General features: G+C 42.1%; 2 protein-coding genes and 1 long non-coding RNA gene across 5 annotated transcripts; 2 read left to right on the top strand and 1 right to left on the bottom strand.

Moving 5' to 3' along the window:
- Window positions 1-4,327: 4,327 nt before the first annotated feature.
- On the bottom strand, window positions 4,328-5,768 carry LOC131127632 (uncharacterized). Its single transcript, XR_009129534.1, has 3 exons — window positions 5,478-5,768; window positions 4,851-4,926; window positions 4,328-4,394 (listed from the first exon to the last, which is right to left on the bottom strand). It is a non-coding gene; the product is annotated as an uncharacterized LOC131127632 (long non-coding RNA).
- A 1,137-nt stretch (window positions 5,769-6,905) lies between these two features.
- On the top strand, window positions 6,906-14,070 carry LOC131127621 (gastrula zinc finger protein XlCGF8.2DB-like). 3 transcript variants are annotated; one of them, XM_058069684.1, is made up of 2 exons: window positions 6,906-7,147; window positions 11,036-14,070. In XM_058069684.1, exons 1-2 carry the CDS (start codon window positions 6,982-6,984, stop codon window positions 11,803-11,805), a joined length of 936 nt encoding a protein of 311 aa, XP_057925667.1. In that variant the 5' UTR covers window positions 6,906-6,981; the 3' UTR covers window positions 11,806-14,070. The 3 variants fall into 3 exon arrangements, with proteins under 3 accessions (XP_057925667.1, XP_057925665.1, XP_057925666.1); XM_058069682.1 differs by lacking the exon at window positions 11,036-14,070 and adding an exon at window positions 7,780-9,595; XM_058069683.1 differs by lacking the exon at window positions 6,906-7,147 and adding an exon at window positions 9,995-10,289 and having other exon boundaries at window positions 11,036-14,066.
- A 163-nt stretch (window positions 14,071-14,233) lies between these two features.
- Window positions 14,234-18,035, top strand: LOC131127599 (zinc finger protein OZF-like). The gene is made up of 2 exons (XM_058069655.1): window positions 14,234-14,497; window positions 15,739-18,035. The coding sequence occupies exons 1-2, from the start codon at window positions 14,353-14,355 to the stop codon at window positions 17,037-17,039; spliced, it is 1,446 nt and encodes a 481-aa protein (XP_057925638.1). The 5' UTR covers window positions 14,234-14,352; the 3' UTR covers window positions 17,040-18,035.
- The last annotated feature ends 92 nt before the right edge of the window (window positions 18,036-18,127 follow it).

Below are 18,127 nucleotides of genomic sequence, written 5' to 3' on the forward strand. Positions count from 1 at the left end.
CTTATGTAGTATAAAGTGTGATGATATCCGGGGTCTTCTCTTGCACCTGACAAGTCATATAACTGATGGCAAGACTGTCTCATATATATATGTATATATATGTATGTATATGTATGTATATATATATATATATATATATATATATATATATATATATGTGTGTGTGTGTATATATATATATATATATATATATATGTGTATATATTGGGTTGGGATTGCTCCTCCATGGCCTCTTGCTGGTCTCTTCGGGGAGATGCTTGGGGGCGGGTCTTGGGGAGTTGGCCCTGGCTTTGCCTACACACACGGGGCCGGAGGATCTCTGGCGGTGGGGGCTTGACCTGGCTGCGCGCCGCGGGGTTTGCTGGGTGGTAGAAGGCAGTCCCACCTTTTGTCATTCTCAGTGACAATTACACATTCACACACACGCATTCACATACACGAGCACGCTTACGCACACATATATGAATATACACACAGAAGTACACACCTCCATATGGACACTCACAGCACATGGGTGCTTCTCTACACAATCTATCATTTTATCCCTGATGTCTATATGCTATTGGTATGCTATTATTACAGTAACAATGATGTCAAGCAGTGAGACTTTAATTACTGTAACTGTATGGCTGTAATTGTGTTTACTATCACGGTTCATGTCTTCATTGTTACTATTTCCACTGGTAAGTTGGACTGTTTCAATTCACTGATATCATCTCCATTGTGACCCTTAGCCATCATTGACATTTAACTGATGCAGTTCTGTTTGTCACTGTTGTTGTTATGGGAATTGTTGTTGTTGCTGCTGTTTTTGTCTCCCTCTGAATTTTGATATTAATTTGTTTAATTTAAACAAGGTTAAAAAAAAAAACGGGGAAGAAGGGGCAAGAGACCCACACACACACACACACACAGGCATATATTAAGACAACGCCAATGTTTAATCCAAATTATCCTTTGATTTCCGGTGTTTTTGATGCTAGGCCTTGGCCGGGTGATGATATCCTGATACAGCTGCGGCGGCGGGTGCAATGCCACCCTGGGGGGTCGTAAATCACAAGACGATGCCGTCATAGCTACAGCAAAGGAAACGTTATCGCCCCTGGGTGGTCGTAAATCACATGCGATGGCGTCATATCGACAGCAAAGGAAACAATGTCACCCCTGGGGGGTCATAAATCACATGCGATGCCGCCCATGGGGTGCCCTGGGGGGTCATAAATGTCATTTTGACAGGGTTGGAAAAACATACCGGGGTCAAAAGGTCACCTGGTTTCCCCAGGGGGCCATCCATCAAATTTTGACACTAACCCCATTCTATTACTCTCTAGCTAAATATGCTAAAAGTGATGTTTGTGTCTATTATCGCTATTAAATGATGGTACAAATACATAATCCAAGATGGCGGCTAATGTACACGTGCATGTATAGCAGATTGGGTTCCATCAGGGGTGCAAAAGCAAAAAAGATGTACTTTTCATTAGTTTTTGCTGTGGGTTGTTTCAACGCTGTAATTATCATGACTTTATTATTTTCGTAAAAGTGCGTAAATGTTTGACTTTATTCCCATAAAATTGCAGCTGTTTTTCTCCTATTTCTGCTGTTCCTTTTTTATTTTCCGACTATGCCAGTTTTCTTCTTGTATTTCTGACCATTTTGAATTCATTAAAAAAAATCCAACTTTATTGGTTGTTTGTTTTTCATCATAGTAGGACTTAAACTTGTATGACTTCATGGAAATGGCCAAATATTTTTCCAAATATTCAATAACAACAATATCAGCCGTATCCGTGTTTGCTTTTATGAACAAATAATGTTCATAGAAGGAACAACAGGATGAAGCACCCATGGAAGAACGTCTGACGCTGCGCCATCGCCCTGCCACTGACTGGTCTCCCTGTGAAGACCGAAGGCCATGAAGAAGAACCGCAAGGAGACAACCTTTTTGCGCCGCTATCAGACGACACAACGTCACACCCCTGCGGCTGAATACGCAAGCATTGTCCAAGAACCTTTGAGCAGCGATTCGGACTGTGAAGGTGATATCAGGACTGACGACAAACACTCTAAATGTATTGCCTGCTCGGTTTGTGATAAAAGATTTCCTACACCACTTGATTTAATACATAAAAGCAATGTAAAAAATGTAATTAATTGATTTAGATAAACTTTCAAAGTTGCTAATTTTATTTTTTAAGTTATGTTCAAATAATAATGTTGGCTATTACATGAACTTAATTTAGCATGTCATATACACTCAAATTTTATTGTTGGTAAGCTTAAAACAAAATTTTTGAAGTTGCCATGACTTAATAAAATGAGCTTGGTAACAATTTTTCTCAACATTAACCTTTCCATTTTAAGTTCCATCTCCTACAAGGCAAGACAGTGCAGGAGGCTGAAGCAACATTTCATGGTGAGTAAAATGTATTTCTAATTGTTACTGAAGTGATGGGTTTAAATAAGTCACAGTAGACTTTCATTGAGATAAGTAAAATTTAGCTTGTTTAACCATGTGACAGCTAGCTTCTATAGCACTGTTACCACATGTTAGTTGTATTCTTTCCCTGAGCTAGTTTAGCCGTGTAACTGCTACCTACAGCAGCTGTTATACCCAAGTGCCACAGCCACATTTTTCTGAAAAAATATATATTTTGTTCATTCACATGTGTAGCTGTGCTCTTCCCCAGAGCTTGTTTAACCATGTGACTGCTAACTAAGTTACAGCACTGTTACCTGAGTACCACATTTTTTCTACATATATTTAAACATAATATATATATATTTATTTATTTTTATTTTTCCACATGTGCAGCTGGACTTTCCCCCAAATGGTGGTCTGATGTTCTTAGAGGAATCAAAGTAGTAAGTAAATTCTTTATCTTGTCTACCTGTTCTGGAGGTGGCAATGTATCATCATGTAAATGCAATGATGTAAACTTATATGACTTCAATCAGATTTACATTTGTTACATGTGTCATTGTTTTGAAATATGGGTTGTGAGTGCAAACTTTGTAGATATGAAACTTCTACACAAAGACACTACAGGTTGCATCATGGCCATGGTGGGGAACGTCTGCCATGCATTCACTAGCACTGTTATATATATATATATATATATATATATATATATATATATATATATATATATATATATATATATATATATATTAAGTTACTGCTACATAAAAAGCTGTGTGCATTGTTATTATAATTAAGTAGACAACAAATTAAACTACTTTGAATAAAATGATTAAGTCAGTTGACTTACACTCTTAAAAATGCTGGGTTAAAAACAACCCAATCTGGGTTGTTTTTCAACCCAACGCTGGTTAAATATAGGACCAACCTCGCGTTGGGTTATTTTAACCCAACAAGTTGGGTTGGTTCTCTTAACCCAACAATTGGGTTGTACATTGGGTTGTTCAAATGACCCAACGCTGGGTTCATATTAACTACACGGCTGGGTTATTTCAACCCAGCAAGTTGGGTTGCCAATATACCATATATATTTATATATATATATTTTAATTATTATTTATTTTTATTGTATGCTAATACTATTAATAATATATTACAATGATAATGACACCAATGTAACAATAAAATATTTATTAAAATTCAACATTTCCAGAACATACAAATATAACAACTCACAACATTTCCTTCACATATGAACAAATTATGTACAAAAAAAATAACATTTTAAGAACGGGTGAGGGGACAGCTATGAGAGAGTGATATATACATAGAACAAGAGGCTCTGTGAGCAGCAGCACAAATGGGGAGGCGATTCTGCCTGCTGCAAGTATTCCACCATGTTAGCGCCGACCTACGATGAGAAAAGAAAAAAAGGTAAGTATTTTGTAAGTATTTCTAGCAGTGCAGAGCAATTGTCATCAGCTCTCTACTGAAGCTATTTCAATATATATTCTACAGGGAGAAGTATGACACCTGTAAATTCAATGGCGTGTTGTTCAACAATTTATTCAGGGGGTTTGGCCAGTCTTATGTTTGGTCTGTGGTTTACATGTCACACATCACTATGGAGTAACAACTTACACCAAGTTACAACTTGTAAGAATAGTGCTTCATGAAATGAGAAACACAGCCAAATGTTACGTTGTCACACATTCCACGAAATACAATCTTTTCAAGTAGCTCCTCATAAAAAGAGTCCTTCTTTAAAACTGTGTAAAAGAACAACTGGAGTCATTTCACAATTCATTTACATTTTAATTTCTATTGAAAGGTAAATTACTTACGGGCTTAACATCGAGGAAGGCTCTCTTCACCTCCTGAATACTCGGCCGGACCAATTTCCTGCCCTTTTTAAACACAGGCGGAGGGAGCAGGATGGGCAGAAGCGTCAGGGCGACTTCTCCCCTGGCATCTGTAGGACAATTATGGGTGTCATTACCAGATTGTTGAGAACATGAGTTTTAAATAATATAATATTACAATTTTAGATAAAACTGTCTTGTTTTCAATATGTTCCACTACTGTGCAGTGTTGTTGTATTGCAATCAACCCTAACATAATATTAAGAAAATGTCTCGATTATGTTTACTTGGTCTATTTTAAAACACAAAAACACACCCCAAACATTTTTTACCAATTGGGATCATAATGTGTACCATAGAGGGTTTGTCAGTTTGTCTTTTTGACTATAACAGCAATATATATTGGAATCACAAGATGGATCACAATCAAAATCAAATCAAATTTTGGGTATTGGTACAAGCTACGGTGACTGACCCACCGCCATTTCTTATGTATAGAACATATAGTAGGCACAGTAGCTACTGTAAAACAATACCCATAAAATGAAGGCATGAAGATGACTTACCTTTCAATCAGCCCCGGTAGCTGCCACTCAGTCAAGTTGGAACTGACAAACTCATCCATAGATGCTTTTCAGCGAACTGAAACATCACAAAGAGGGTCCATAAGAACAAACATACCATGAAATGAAATAAGATTCAGTAGTCCAAACGCATTCTCTACATTTATATGCGACTTACAAAACTGTCGTCGAATTCGCGCCCAAACTAGTTGAAACTGCTAAGTATACAGTGGACTATCGGTGGCTAACGGAAGCCCGCTAGCATGCAGCAGTCTAGCGTAAAAAAACACCGGTTCATCAGCACGCTCGTATTAATTCACGAGATTCTTTAACTTGATATCACATAAAATGGCAAATTGACGAGATAACTGACGTTGTCCTCATAACTATCACACATAGTGCACGTCTCTTGTAACTTCAACAACATAGTTTGGTTCCTACATAGCTCGCCAGCGAATGTGTTCGCTTGCCACTTTTGGAGGGAATGGAAGTTTGCTAAGGTTACCGATCCATTCATGAAGCTAGTACTCAACAGTGCTTCACGAACTTACATTTTAACAAGTTTATGAAGCTTTATATAATAATATAAAGTCAATTCTACGGTAAAACAATAGTGGGCATGTAACAAACCTTGCTCCGTGCTGAAATTGGTCTCCTCAGATGAAATGTGGGGTCCGAACGAAGTAAGTTTGTGGGCGGGGCTTTGTTGCGCGTGTTCAAAATTCTACCCAACGCTTTGGGTTGTCCAAAATAACCCAGCACAATATAATGGAAATCACAACCCAGCAGCAAATAACTCAGCACCCAACAGAGATAACCCAGCGAATTGGGTTCTCAGAATACCCAACTCAATAAAAATAACCCAATTAAATGACCCAACAGGCTCAACCCAGCGATTGGGTCAAAAAAATAACCCAGCATTTTTAAGAGTGTAACATATTTTTTTGAGTTACGAACTTTTAATAACGAACAATTATTCACTAAGCATTACTTAAAATAATCTTTGAGTGAAGAGGAAAAGCTAATTCGTGCAATGCGATATTGTTTGTTTGTTCAAAGCAACTTCAAATTAAGTTGTCATAACTAATAACTAAGACTAATGGAAATTGTTGGGTTGATTTTTGTTGTTGTTGAGGCTAAACATTTATTTTTTTAGTGTATAAAGGCCAATTTAAACCGACTCATGCGGACGCACAAAGCGAAAATACCCGCTACTTGTTCCATTTGCAGTAAAACCTTCCACAGGAAGTCGAATATCATCACACACACGAGGACGCACACTGGAGAAAAACCTTTTTTGTGCTCAATTTGTGGGAAGAAAGTTGCTCAGAGGTCCACTTTGAAGAAACACATGACAACACACAGCTTAAATCGTGGCCTAAACAAATTGGTATTTACTATATTGTATGATTTTACCCGATTTTACTAAAACTAGACTAAAACATTTTTGTCGACTAAATCGCTGGTCGAGATGTTTTCCTTTAGCCGCAGCGGGGTCCCTTGGCTTTAAAGCCAAAGGCCCCCCTCGTCCGGATTATGGTCCCTTGGTCGCTGATGCTCAGCTAAGTATTCCAGGTAGTCACCACTCTTGATTACATCAACCTGGATGTCCGACCGTGGTTGAAGCTGCTGTCCCAGCTACAAACCCCATGTGACCCCTCATGCAGGAAGAGGTAGCGGTCAATCAGCTGATTCAGGAAATCCACATCATTCCACAGTTGGTAAGTTCTACAACCAAGACTGGGTGCCCTTGTCCATTTTCTTTTTGAAGCCTTCACTTACGAACTACTAATGTTTCCACGCTGGGCCGCTCGCATGTCGGTGAGGAATCACAAGCTACTAGGGAACTCGCCACATCGGAAATCGCGGGATAATAAATCATATATTTATATTAACAAAACGTGATTTCCATAGTCACCGTATAACGTTTACTTCGACACCCCATCGACTCTTTCTTCCCCACCTGTCGTCGTGAGCATTTTTCATTAGCGCCGCAAGATGGCGGCAGTGTGACACCACGGATGCTGTCGCTCCCGTAAAACCAAAGAAGACAAAAGGCGGAAGTGGGAAGGAGAGATCGACGGTTAAAATCGGCGACGCTGTTCAAGTGTGGTCGATAAAGGACAGCATTAAAATGTTGAAAGAGTTGGTGAAGGAGCGACTCTTGGCGGCAGCCGACGAAATATTCGGGCTGTTTGAAAGAACGATCGCGTCCTACGAGGAGGAACTTTGTCGAACAAAAGAGGAGAACGAGCGACAAAGACGACAATTGGAAGTTGTCTGCCAGACTCACGTTGAAGGTATTTTTATGCGTGCACTGATCTTCTGAATCATTTAAATGGCCTTGTATTCATATTACCGATATTATTCATAATTTAAAGCCAGTGTTGACATATAAGGCAAGATGGCGGCCAGTGTAAACCTGTACAGGACACATTTGTATTGCCTTGTGTTTTTTCGGCTTGTACGCATTTAGATACACGGGCTATAAAAGTAACAGAACGATAAAAAATAATTGAGTCATTTACGCAACATCTCCGTGTTTTGTCCTGATGATCTGCGGTTCTCTATTTCATCTCCGAATGTTTCTTCCTTGGAGAAACCTTGGCTATAATCACTGTAAACATCCCCTGTGTCGTAAACCGCCATGTTCCCCGAGTGAGACTACCCCCATGGCATTGCTTCCGGAAATGAGGCCGAACTGGGAGAATTTGTGGGACAGGGAACGTTTCAAAACACGCCCGCATTGTTTTGGTCCTCAGTTCAGTTGAAAAGTTGGTCCAGTCATTGATTTTCTTGAACCGAATGTTAAAATCTCCTTGTCGGAGTTGTGTGTCCCGAGACTCCCAGTAATCCAAGGTCAAAGTTCACAATAATTGATCATTCCATGTGGAAGATCTCTTCGTGAAATGTTCCGATTTGTGTGTGGCAGACGTCCAGCAGCCCCCCCGTGTTAAAAAGGAAGAGGAGGAACTTTGGACCCCTCAGGACGGAGGGCGTCGTCTTGGGTGGGAGGGGGCCGATCTTGCCAAGTTGCCACTGACGGTGGTCTCTGTGAAGGCTGAAGACCACGAAGACGAACCACAAGCAGGCGACCTTCTGGCGCCGTTATCAGATGGCGACGACACAAGGTCCAACTCCCACGGCGGCACCCAGGGACCTTTGAGCAGCGACACAGACAGTGAAGGTGACGTGAGGACTCGGGGCGACTCTGAATGTTGTAGAAAGAAGATGGGTAAAAATGGGTTGACCTGCTCAGTTTGTGCGAAAGGATTTCCCAAAAAGGGCGATCTGGGCCGGCACATGCTGACGCACACGGGAGAAAAACCCTTCATTTGTTCGGTTTGTGGCAAAAGCTTCCACCAGAAGTCAAATATCATCACACACATGAGGACGCACACTGGAGAGAAACCTTTTGTGTGCTCGGTCTGTGGCGATAAATTTGCACAGAGGTCCACTTTGAAGAAACACATGAAAACACACACGGGAGAAAAACCCTTTAGTTGCTCAGTTTGCGGAAAAAGATTCCCTCATAAGTATACAATGGTGTCCCACATGAGAACGCACACGGGAGAAAAACCCTTTAGTTGCTCGGTTTGTGGCGAAAGATTCTCCCAAAAAGCAAACATGCTGAAGCACAGGAAAACACACACGGGGGAAAAAGCTTTTAGTTGCAGCGTTTGCGGGAAAGGTTATTCTTATAAGAAAGGTCTGACAGCTCACATGCAGACACACGATGGAGAGAAAACAGCCATTTTGGGATAACAGCCACATGTCGGAAGGAAGGGATGAGCTGCTGCCGGATTCCCTCTTGGGCTCCAAGATATTGTGGCGCCACAAATGGAAGCTGTATGAATCTATTATTGACAGTGTCACCATTGCTGTTACTATAATTATTACTATTAATCAGGGGGGTTGCAAGATCTTGCGAGACTAGAACACCCCATCAATGAAAATGGCCTGGATAATTTTGTCGGCTTCCATATTTTTTTTTTTATATTTTCCTCCTCTCTGATATTTTTATTCACATTTTTTCCATGTGTTCGTGGAAATCTGTGAATGGCTTCCAGATTTGGACATTTTCTTGCTAAATCTGTCAACTTTCCAAATCCTCTTGGCGACCTTTTTTACTTTTATTTTGTATACTTTTCCTGACGACGTTGGGAGATTTCTCTGGTATTTTGAGACGTAAAAGTCCAAGCATGTATTTTAGGGTTGCTGCTGAGAGGTCCTCCCTGTCCTTCCCTCGCTCATCCAATCAGCAGTCAGAATGCATTCACAGACCTGCGGTGAGTGGGATAGTTGACTTTCTTTCCTCTTTCAATATACTTGCTATAGTATTTATTATTTAAAGGCAACGGAACTAAGTTGCTCACCGGGGAAGAAAACATAGAGATGCAGAGTAAATCCAGGCGGACCAGCGTAAAAAGTGGTGGTGTGCGTTGAATACAGTTGTAAAGGCAGCATTTCAAGAAATGCTGCAAGCGTTTGACAGACAGTACAGAAAACATATGCCACCAACGCCAATTCCAACAGTGAAAAATGACTTGTTAAAGGAAATATTGCATTATTATTATTATTATTGTACATGTTCATAAGATTAGTGGTTTATTTGGTCTAAAAAATTTGGACAATTATATCGTTTTGTATCATTTGTGGGACAATAAACATTTCAACCGCACCCGCCTTGATTTGTTACGCGGTTGCGACATTTTTCTTCATTTCACTTCACTCAAATGAATGTCAAATCTTGTGACTCCCTGAGTATTAATATCTTTCGTGCAAAATAAAAGAAGAAACACAAATAATAAAACCATTTTAAAAGGAGTAAAGGCATAGTTAAAAAAAATTTTTTAGTTATTTTAGTTAAAAAAAATAAATAAAACGGAATTTGTATTCTGAATTAGCTGCTGTGTATGAATTCATAACTATTGCACATTTATATTAATATTGCACCATGGCGTTACATGAACAGCTCTAAAAACAAAAAAGTTGATTTTCTAACAAGTTCTTCCTTTCAGACTACGCGAGTGTGCGTCGAAAATCAGGACGCAAACGGCTCACATCCTCTGAGTAAACACAATTTGGGTTGTGGCGATTTGGCGCAGTCTTCGGTGCGGCCGCAAGATGGCAGTGTGCCGTGGCGGATTTTTTTTCACCCGCCGTCGAAGGAGAAAAGGGTGGAAGTCAGGAGAGGAAAACAGGCTAGAATTAGCAACCCATCAAGCGGCTGTTTACTGGAATTGATGAGAGGAAACATCAAAATGCTAAAAGAGTTGGTGAAGGAGCGACTCATGGTGGCGGCTGACGAAATATTCGCGCTGTTTGAAAGAACGATCGCGTCCTACGAGGAGGAACTTTGTCGGACGAGAGAGGAAAAGGAGCAGCATCGACGACAACTGGAAGCTGTTAGCAAGAGTCATATTAGCCGACCTGTGGAAGGCATGTTTACTGTTCTTTTTGCAACACATTTCTTACAATAGGCTTTTCTAAAAAGTCAGTTTTAGTGAGATCAAAACGCAGAGAAAAACGTTTGTGCTTCGTCTTCGACGTGTTAAAACGGGTGGCAGCCATGCTGACATTTCGATTCTTAAAACTACTCGGTGGTCACGTGACAGCTCTGCTGCTCGTGATGGCAGAGCCGGTTCTTTTGGCTCGGCTTATTAAAAAGTGTCTCAATCGTCGCTGCATGCTTAGGATCTTGGACCTCCTGGAAGATGACCCACCACCCCACTGAGGTCAGGAGCATCTTTTTGAGTGTCTCAGGTCCTGATGTTGATGATGTTCCCGCCACCGTGCATCACTGTAGGGATGGTACTGGTCAGGTGATGACCAGAGAAGGTCCAAGAGTCCTCCGTTGGCGCCCTGTCGGAGTGCTCGCTCTTGTTCCGCCTACCTCTCCCTATTGCCCGGTTGAAATGGTTGTCCAGCTCTAGAAAGAATCCTGGTGGTTCCAAACGTCTTTCCATTCAGGATGTTGGGGGCCACTGCCCTCGTCGGGACCCCTCGTCGGGTTTGCTCCACCTTGTGATGTAACATTCACTGCCCACGGTGGGACGTCATATCGACGTGTGTTCCTTTCCAAAGAGTTCTTGGCTGAGTTTTATTTTTCTGACCATTTGAGCTGCTCGAACGTATTTGATGGATGATGTAATATTTGACATGTTTGGGTCGCTTGTGCTCTGCAGGCGTCCAGCGGTTGATTGGTCGTCAAGAAGGACGTCCCCCTCCGCTACAGGAGGATCCTCAGCCCCCCCATGTCAAAGAGGAAAAGGAGGAAGTCTGGATCACTCAGGAAGGGGAGAGTCTTCAAGAGCGGGAGTTCCCACTGACTGGTTTCTCTGTGAAGACGGAAGACCATGAAAAGGAAGCAGACAAGCTCTTCGCCCCTCTATCAGATAGTGACAACACGTCCGACTCCCCCGAGGCTGAAGACGGGGACGACGCCCAAGAAACTTTTGAGGAACCTTTGAGCAGCGGTACGGACTGTGAAGGCAACACAAGGACTCAGACTGGCAACAAACACACACGTAAAGAACGTTTGACTTGCTCCGTTTGCGCTAAAGGATTTCCTAAAAGGGGCGACCTGACTCGACACATGCGGACTCACACTGGGGAAAAACCTTTCAGCTGCACAGTTTGTGGCAAAAGATTCCCGCGGAAGTCCACTGTCATCACGCACATGAGAACACACACTGGAGAAAAACCTTTTCGTTGTTCGTTTTGTGGTAAAGGATTCTCTCAAAATGTCGCAATGGTGTCCCACATGAGGACGCACACCGGAGAAAAACCCTACAGTTGCTTGGTTTGTGGGAAAACATTCTCTCGGAGGTCATACATGGTGTCACACACCAGGACGCACACAGGAGAAAAACCATACTCATGTTCACTTTGTGAGAAAACCTTCACTCGGCACAACAATTTGATGGCACACTTGCGCTCGCACAATGGCGAATAAAGTTTTCCTAAAAGGTCCAACCGAGCCATGGTCGCCTCGGAAGTCATGATCCTTGTAGCTTCCAACCATGTCTGAAGCTCGTAAGAAATGCTGACTTGCTAACAACCTCAGACGGTTCTGATTGGCTGAGGACGACACGGATGGACCTCGGGGCTCCAGACGGCCACTAAAACATGAGACATGGCGAGAACATGGAATATCTTGGAAGGAGTGACGGCGTCGTACGAGGGGGAGCTTTGAACCAGCGACCACAACAGCGACTGTCGGAATTGTGGGTATCACTGTATGCAAAACACCACAGACTTTTTTTGTCACTTTGGGGGGGGGATCCACGTCTTTGCACTGCACCGACACATCAAGTTTATTTCAGCGACTCTACTTGATAAGAAGCTTAAGCGACACTTAATACGGTTTACCGCTATAATTAGCATCTTCGTGATGAAAAACGCCCGTCTCAGCCTCAAGTCCTCTAGAACTAGCCAAGTTCTCTAGACCTAGTCACGTCCTCTATAGAACTAGTCCAGTCCTCCATAGAACTAGTCCAGTCCTCTATAGAACGAGTCACGTCCTCTAGACCTAGTCACGTCCTCGATAGAACGAGTCACATCCTCTGTAGAACGGGTCAAGTCCTCTATAGCAGTGATTTCCAACCTTTTTTGAGCCACGGCACGTTTTTTTACATTGGAAAAATCTTGTGGCACACCACTAACCAAAAATTTTACAAAATGTCACCATGACCTCACACGTGTATCAATAAGTCTATGGGAGGAACAAGGTAGGTGTTGCCACACGGACCAATATTACATTCCTCTGCCAGTCTTTACACCACAGACACTCCACAGTAGCCACGTTTTTACATGACCACTTTTTCTCTTTCCGAATGACCTTTCGGGAAACAATGGTATCCATGGAAAGGAATATTCCAATCTCTTGTCTACATGTGCCGTGAAAATCAACCAGAATAGTCAATAGGGCATGCCCAGAAAAACGTAAACATCAACATCACGTGATACCGGCTTCCTCAAGTTTTTCTTTCACTTGTTGGAATAACTCCGTATTGCCAGTTTTTCGTCTGTCCAGTCTTGAAATTTAGTTTGAATCAAAAACAAACTTTGCTTAGTCCAGTGCCGATTGCTGGCCTCCATTTTTAAAAGTGAAGAACGTCTGGATCTGCGTGTTACGTCATGTCTGAGCATGCGCTGAAAGAACGCACCCGGGATCAATTTAAACAGGAAAAGATCAAATTCAATCTTGCTAATATTTTATAATTAAACTCAGGACATGTTTTATATAGATATATATTTTCTTTTTTAATAAAACTGGACTTGTGAATGGCATATAGAAGGGTTTAGATTCTGTTCCACAGATGGCGCTAATGCATACGAAAGCTGCTTGCCAACCGCCAATAAACAACAGAAGAAGAAAAACACCACGAAGAAGAACGCACCCTGACAAATTTCCGTTTGAGCGGGTACAAGATACCTCAATCGGATTGGTTAAAGGAATATTCCACCCCTGTTCAATTCTTTCCGTTTGAGCAAATAAACCAAATGCAATTGGAATATTTGTGTCCATGTATACTATTTACATAATGGCTATTGACATAATATTTGCAAATGATGATTAATAAATGTTAATTATAAAAAGTGATATTGGATAATTCCTCACGGCACACCTGACGGTTTCTCAAGGTACACTAGTGTGCCGCGGCACAGTGGTTGAAAACCACTGCTCTATAGAACGAGTCAATGCCTCTAGAACAAGTCAAGTTTATTTATATAGGCCTTCATCACAAAAGAGCCTCAAAGGGATATGCCTGCATATGCCAAGAGGAGACCCCCCCCCCCCCATGTTTGTTGTTATTTTCCAAATATATCAACTTTCTTCTTAAATATTCTTTGGAAATGTGGTTTGCTGTCATCCCATAATATTATAACCCCCACCACCACCAAAAATGACAACTTTTTGTTTTGTTTGTTTCTCAGAATATTAAAAATGTTTCTTGACATTGTTTTAGTAGCATGGTTATTTTGTGTAGAGGGCTCTAATCATGTTAGAAATTGTATTTCAAAGGTAGTAAACCTTTTTTGATACCATAACTACAAACATATGTCTCCAGTTATTTTACCTGAACTAGAAAAGGACAAAGCTTTGGAATTTTCTCGTTGGGCACAGTTAGACCGCCAATTATTTCTCTTTTATTTTACTACCTGTACTGTACCTCATAAGTTCCATTTTGTGCTTATTCTGCATTTATTTCATTGAAATGTGCATCAAATCTAATAAACAAAACAACCAGGATGAACTCTAAACACGATGAAACTGAGTATGCTGCCTATGAAGTAGACAATGTTGCAGCTGCAATCTTCAATACCACCGCCAGGTGGCAGCGGTGCGGCTTGGATGCTTTAGCTTCCGTAAAGAAGAAAACTGCGGAAGTTGGCATAACCCAAGATAAAAGGCGAAGGAGACAAGGCGGAATTGAGCAAACAATCAAACAAACCACAAAATATTGAACCATTGTAAGAGTTGTCGAAGGAGGCGCTAATGGAGGCAGCCGATGAAGCATTCGAGCTGTTTGAAAGAACAATGGCGTCGTACGAGGAGGAAGTTTCTCGAAGGAGAGAGGACGAGAGGCGTCGGCAACAACTGGAAACTGTTAGCAAGACTCAATCTGTGCAACGCAATGGAGGTGTGTTTAACGTGTTCGCCGTCGTTACGGCACTCTTTCGGTCGCAAATATACGGAGCCAAAGAGGCGGCGTTAACCGGTTTTACAGTTAAGTTGGTGTAAACTGCAAGATGGCGGGTTAGACGTTTAAGACCAAAGCTGGAGCTGGCAACATGGCTTCCGGTGCTACTGTGGCACACAGGAACTCGTCAGATGGAATCTGCAGCAACAAAACAACAATGCTATTTTACGTGATGCGTTCACCTGCTGTGGATGCGTTGTGTTGTTTTGTTGCACCACGAGGAAGTATGTCGTTCTGTTTGATGACCTGATGAGAGGCGGCCCCTCTGCCAAATTCTTTAACCCAGTGTGTGCCATCAATTGAAGAGCTTGCAACCAAAAGGCGCTAAATCCATTTTGAAAATCATTGATTTCGAGAAAATCAATGATTTTTAATTACGCACATATCAATCTATTTGGTCATCAAGTCTATATTGCAAATGAAAGAGCTATCAATATAGGTCATAAAAATGCATGCTATAAAAATCCTGCACACACCGTGTATTTTATATATATTTTTTAAATTAATTTTTTTTTCGGATTTAGCGCCTTTTGGCTGAAATAAATTTGAAGTCACCTTTAACTTCTTCAATGGCATTGTTGTAAAAGAATGTAAGGTGCTTTAATGTGCTATGCTAATAAAATAATTACAACACAGAAGCCATTCTCAACATACAATACACCCCCCCCCCCACCCACACACACAATCCTGAATTGCATAACATACTGTAACTATCATACGTGTACTTAATGTACACAAACAAAACAGGATGCGCACTGATACTGGCTTTCTGTATGTGCAGTGCCAATTGTATTCTTCTCTCTGATTGGTCAGATTATCAATAGATGGGAAATTTAGGCCAATCAGAATAAAGAATAAAGAAAGGGATTTAGCTCCTTTTGGTTGAAATCTGAAGTGGAAATAGCGCCTTTTGGTTGAAAGCATAAATTTCATATCACTTTTTTTCATATTTTTAAAAATGATTTCAAGACCAACATATGTGATATGTGACAGAGGTCTATTAAACTCGTGAAAAACATGCAACTTAGTGAAAATTGTATTTAGCGCCTTTTGGTTGCAAGCTCTTCAATTGTAGCCGAAAGTTCACTTGGGGGGGGGGGGCTTCAGGCTAGTAGAGCATGAATGGAGGGACTCTGTCATCTTTGACATGTTTGACCTAAAGTCGTTTGCATGTCCTGCAGACGTCCAGCAGCCGATCGGCCGTCAAGAAGGACGTCCCCCTCAGCTGCCGTGTCAGAGCTCCACTTTGAAGCAGGAGGATCCCCGGCCCCCCCATATTAAAGAGGAAGAAGAGGAACTTTGGATCACTCAGGATGGAGAGTGTCTTCTCGGGCCGGGGCCATTGAGTGGTGTCTCCGTGAAGACGGACGACCGTGAAGACATCCAGCAGCTGATGGGTCATCAAGAAGAACGTGCCGCTGAACTGCAGGTGGGGAGCATCCCTGTGAAGCAGGAGAATCCTCGGCCCCCCGACCTTAAGGAGGAAAAGAGTCTCTTAGGGCCAGAAGAAGCTGATCTCACCACGTTGCCTCTGACTGGTGTCTCTGTGAAGACTGAAGAGCGTGATGACAGCCTCTTAGCGCCGCTATCAGACAGCGACGGCACAACGTTGCACTCTCCCGAGGCTGACGGCAGCCAGGAAGCTTTGAGCAGCGATGCGGACTGGGAAGCTGATATGAGGACTCACACCGGCAACCAACACCCTGAACACTGGAAAGAGAAGACCTGCTTTACCTGCTCCGTTTGCAGTGAATCTTTCTCTTCTAAGAGCGATTTGACGCGACACGCGAGAGCGCATCCCAAAGAAAAACTCTTTAGTTGCTCAATATGCGGCAAAAGATTTTCTCGAAAGTCAGTTCTCGTAACACACACCAAAACACATTTGGTGGAAAAACCTTTCAGTTGTTCAGTTTGTGGTAAAGGCTTTGCTCAGAAGGGCGTGATGGTGGCACACAAGAGAACACACACGGGAGAAAAACCCTTTAGATGCTCCATTTGCAGCCAAAGATTCTCTCGGCATTCGGGTGTGGTATCGCACATGAGAACACACACGGGGGAAAAACCTTTCAGATGCTCAGTTTGCGGCGACAGTTTTTCTCGAAAGCGCAATGTCACGCAACACATGAGAACACACACCGGAGAAAGACCTTACGGCTGTTCGCAGTGCGGCAAAAGATTCTCCCAAAGGTCAAATTTGGTAGCGCACACCAGGATACACACCGGAGAAAAACCTTTCATGTGCTTAGTTTGTGGCGAAAGTTTCGTGGATAAGGTCACCCTGATTGCGCACAAAGGAATACACACCGGTGAAAAACCATTTCATTGCTCAGTCTGCAGTAAAAGCTATTCTTATAAGAGAGATCTCACGGCGCACATGCGTACACACACGGGAGAAAAACCTTTTAGTTGTTCGCTTTGTGGTAAAAGTTATTTTTATAAGAGAAGTTTGATGGCACACTTGCAGACACACAACGGCGAATAAAAGATTGTCACATCCGCCAACGTCAGACGCCTTCGCTATGGAGATATGGCGGTGGAGAGGCTGCCTGGCGGGAGTGAAGCACCAAAAAGACGGTATAAAGGTTGCTGTGTAAAGACGGTATCAACCATGTTTACCGTTAGTCGTCATGGGAACGCTAGATGGAAGCGCTAACGGCGCTTACCCGTCTGCAGAGACGACCGGGACTGCAGCAAGATTTCTGTATTTATTTTAACAAGATAATATACTATTTTATTTCAGCGGCTATTATTCTCGAAGATTGTTTACATTTTAATAAAACTTTGCACACATATTTGACTTTTTTTCTAAAAATATACATATATTGATATTCAATATCGCTCAGCCCTACGTCAAACCGCTAAGATTAAAAATAGCTGTGATTTCTGTAAATTAAAAAAAAACCCCAACAGGCGACATTACTCAGAATGTGCGAGGGTTTTTCTCCTGCCTGATCACAAACGTTCACTTGAAGAAGAAGGCCCGACGTTGGCCCGAAAACCTTATCCGCCACCTGGAAGTCCAATGCCACAGCATTTGAAAGTGCAAAAGGTTTGCCTCCGTGGAGTCACGCCGGCTGCTGGGCGCATGTGCCCGAATACAGTGCACCTTGCTGGCCTATGCCAGGTGGCTCCTCCCCCTCCATACTCTGCTTCTCCTGTGGCGGGTGGTAAAGTCATGATGTTTGATTAGGATAAATCAACAGGCCCCCAAATTTACCTCCAAATGTGCACATAAAATCGGTATGTCAGTCTTGAGAAACAAAGTTATGGGCTTTGTTTTGAGAAAAAGGGATGCAGTACAACCTACAAACGACTTTTGCTGTTGATGTTTTATGTGCTATTATCTTGATGTCATGTTTGAATGTATTTTATTTGAGGTTATTATTATTATTATTCGGACATTTTATTCAATTCCTTGTGTACTTCTTTTCCATGCACCGCCATGACTCATTTTATTGCTTGTCTCGGCAATAAAGACGGCGACATCTTTCCAACTCGGCTCCGCTTTTGAGCAGTTTTCTATATTGCCGCAAGATAGCGGCAGTGTGTCGTCACGTGTCTCTCGAATCG

The sequence above is a fragment of the Doryrhamphus excisus genome, chromosome 4 (genome assembly GCF_030265055.1).
Source record: "Doryrhamphus excisus isolate RoL2022-K1 chromosome 4, RoL_Dexc_1.0, whole genome shotgun sequence".
NCBI classification, from domain to species: domain Eukaryota; kingdom Metazoa; phylum Chordata; class Actinopteri; order Syngnathiformes; family Syngnathidae; genus Doryrhamphus; species Doryrhamphus excisus.

Excerpts from the sequence above, each read along its gene's own strand:
- LOC131127599 (XM_058069655.1), top strand. The coding sequence starts at position 14,353 with ATGGAGGCAGCCGATGAAGCATTCGAGCTGTTTGAAAGAACAATGGCG. Across the intron at positions 14,498-15,738 it reads ATCTGTGCAACGCAATGGAG|ACGTCCAGCAGCCGATCGGC; the intron begins GTGTGTTTAACG and ends CATGTCCTGCAG.
- LOC131127621 (XM_058069682.1), top strand. The coding sequence starts at position 6,982 with ATGTTGAAAGAGTTGGTGAAGGAGCGACTCTTGGCGGCAGCCGACGAA. Across the intron at positions 7,148-7,779 it reads CTGCCAGACTCACGTTGAAG|ACGTCCAGCAGCCCCCCCGT; the intron begins GTATTTTTATGC and ends TGTGTGTGGCAG.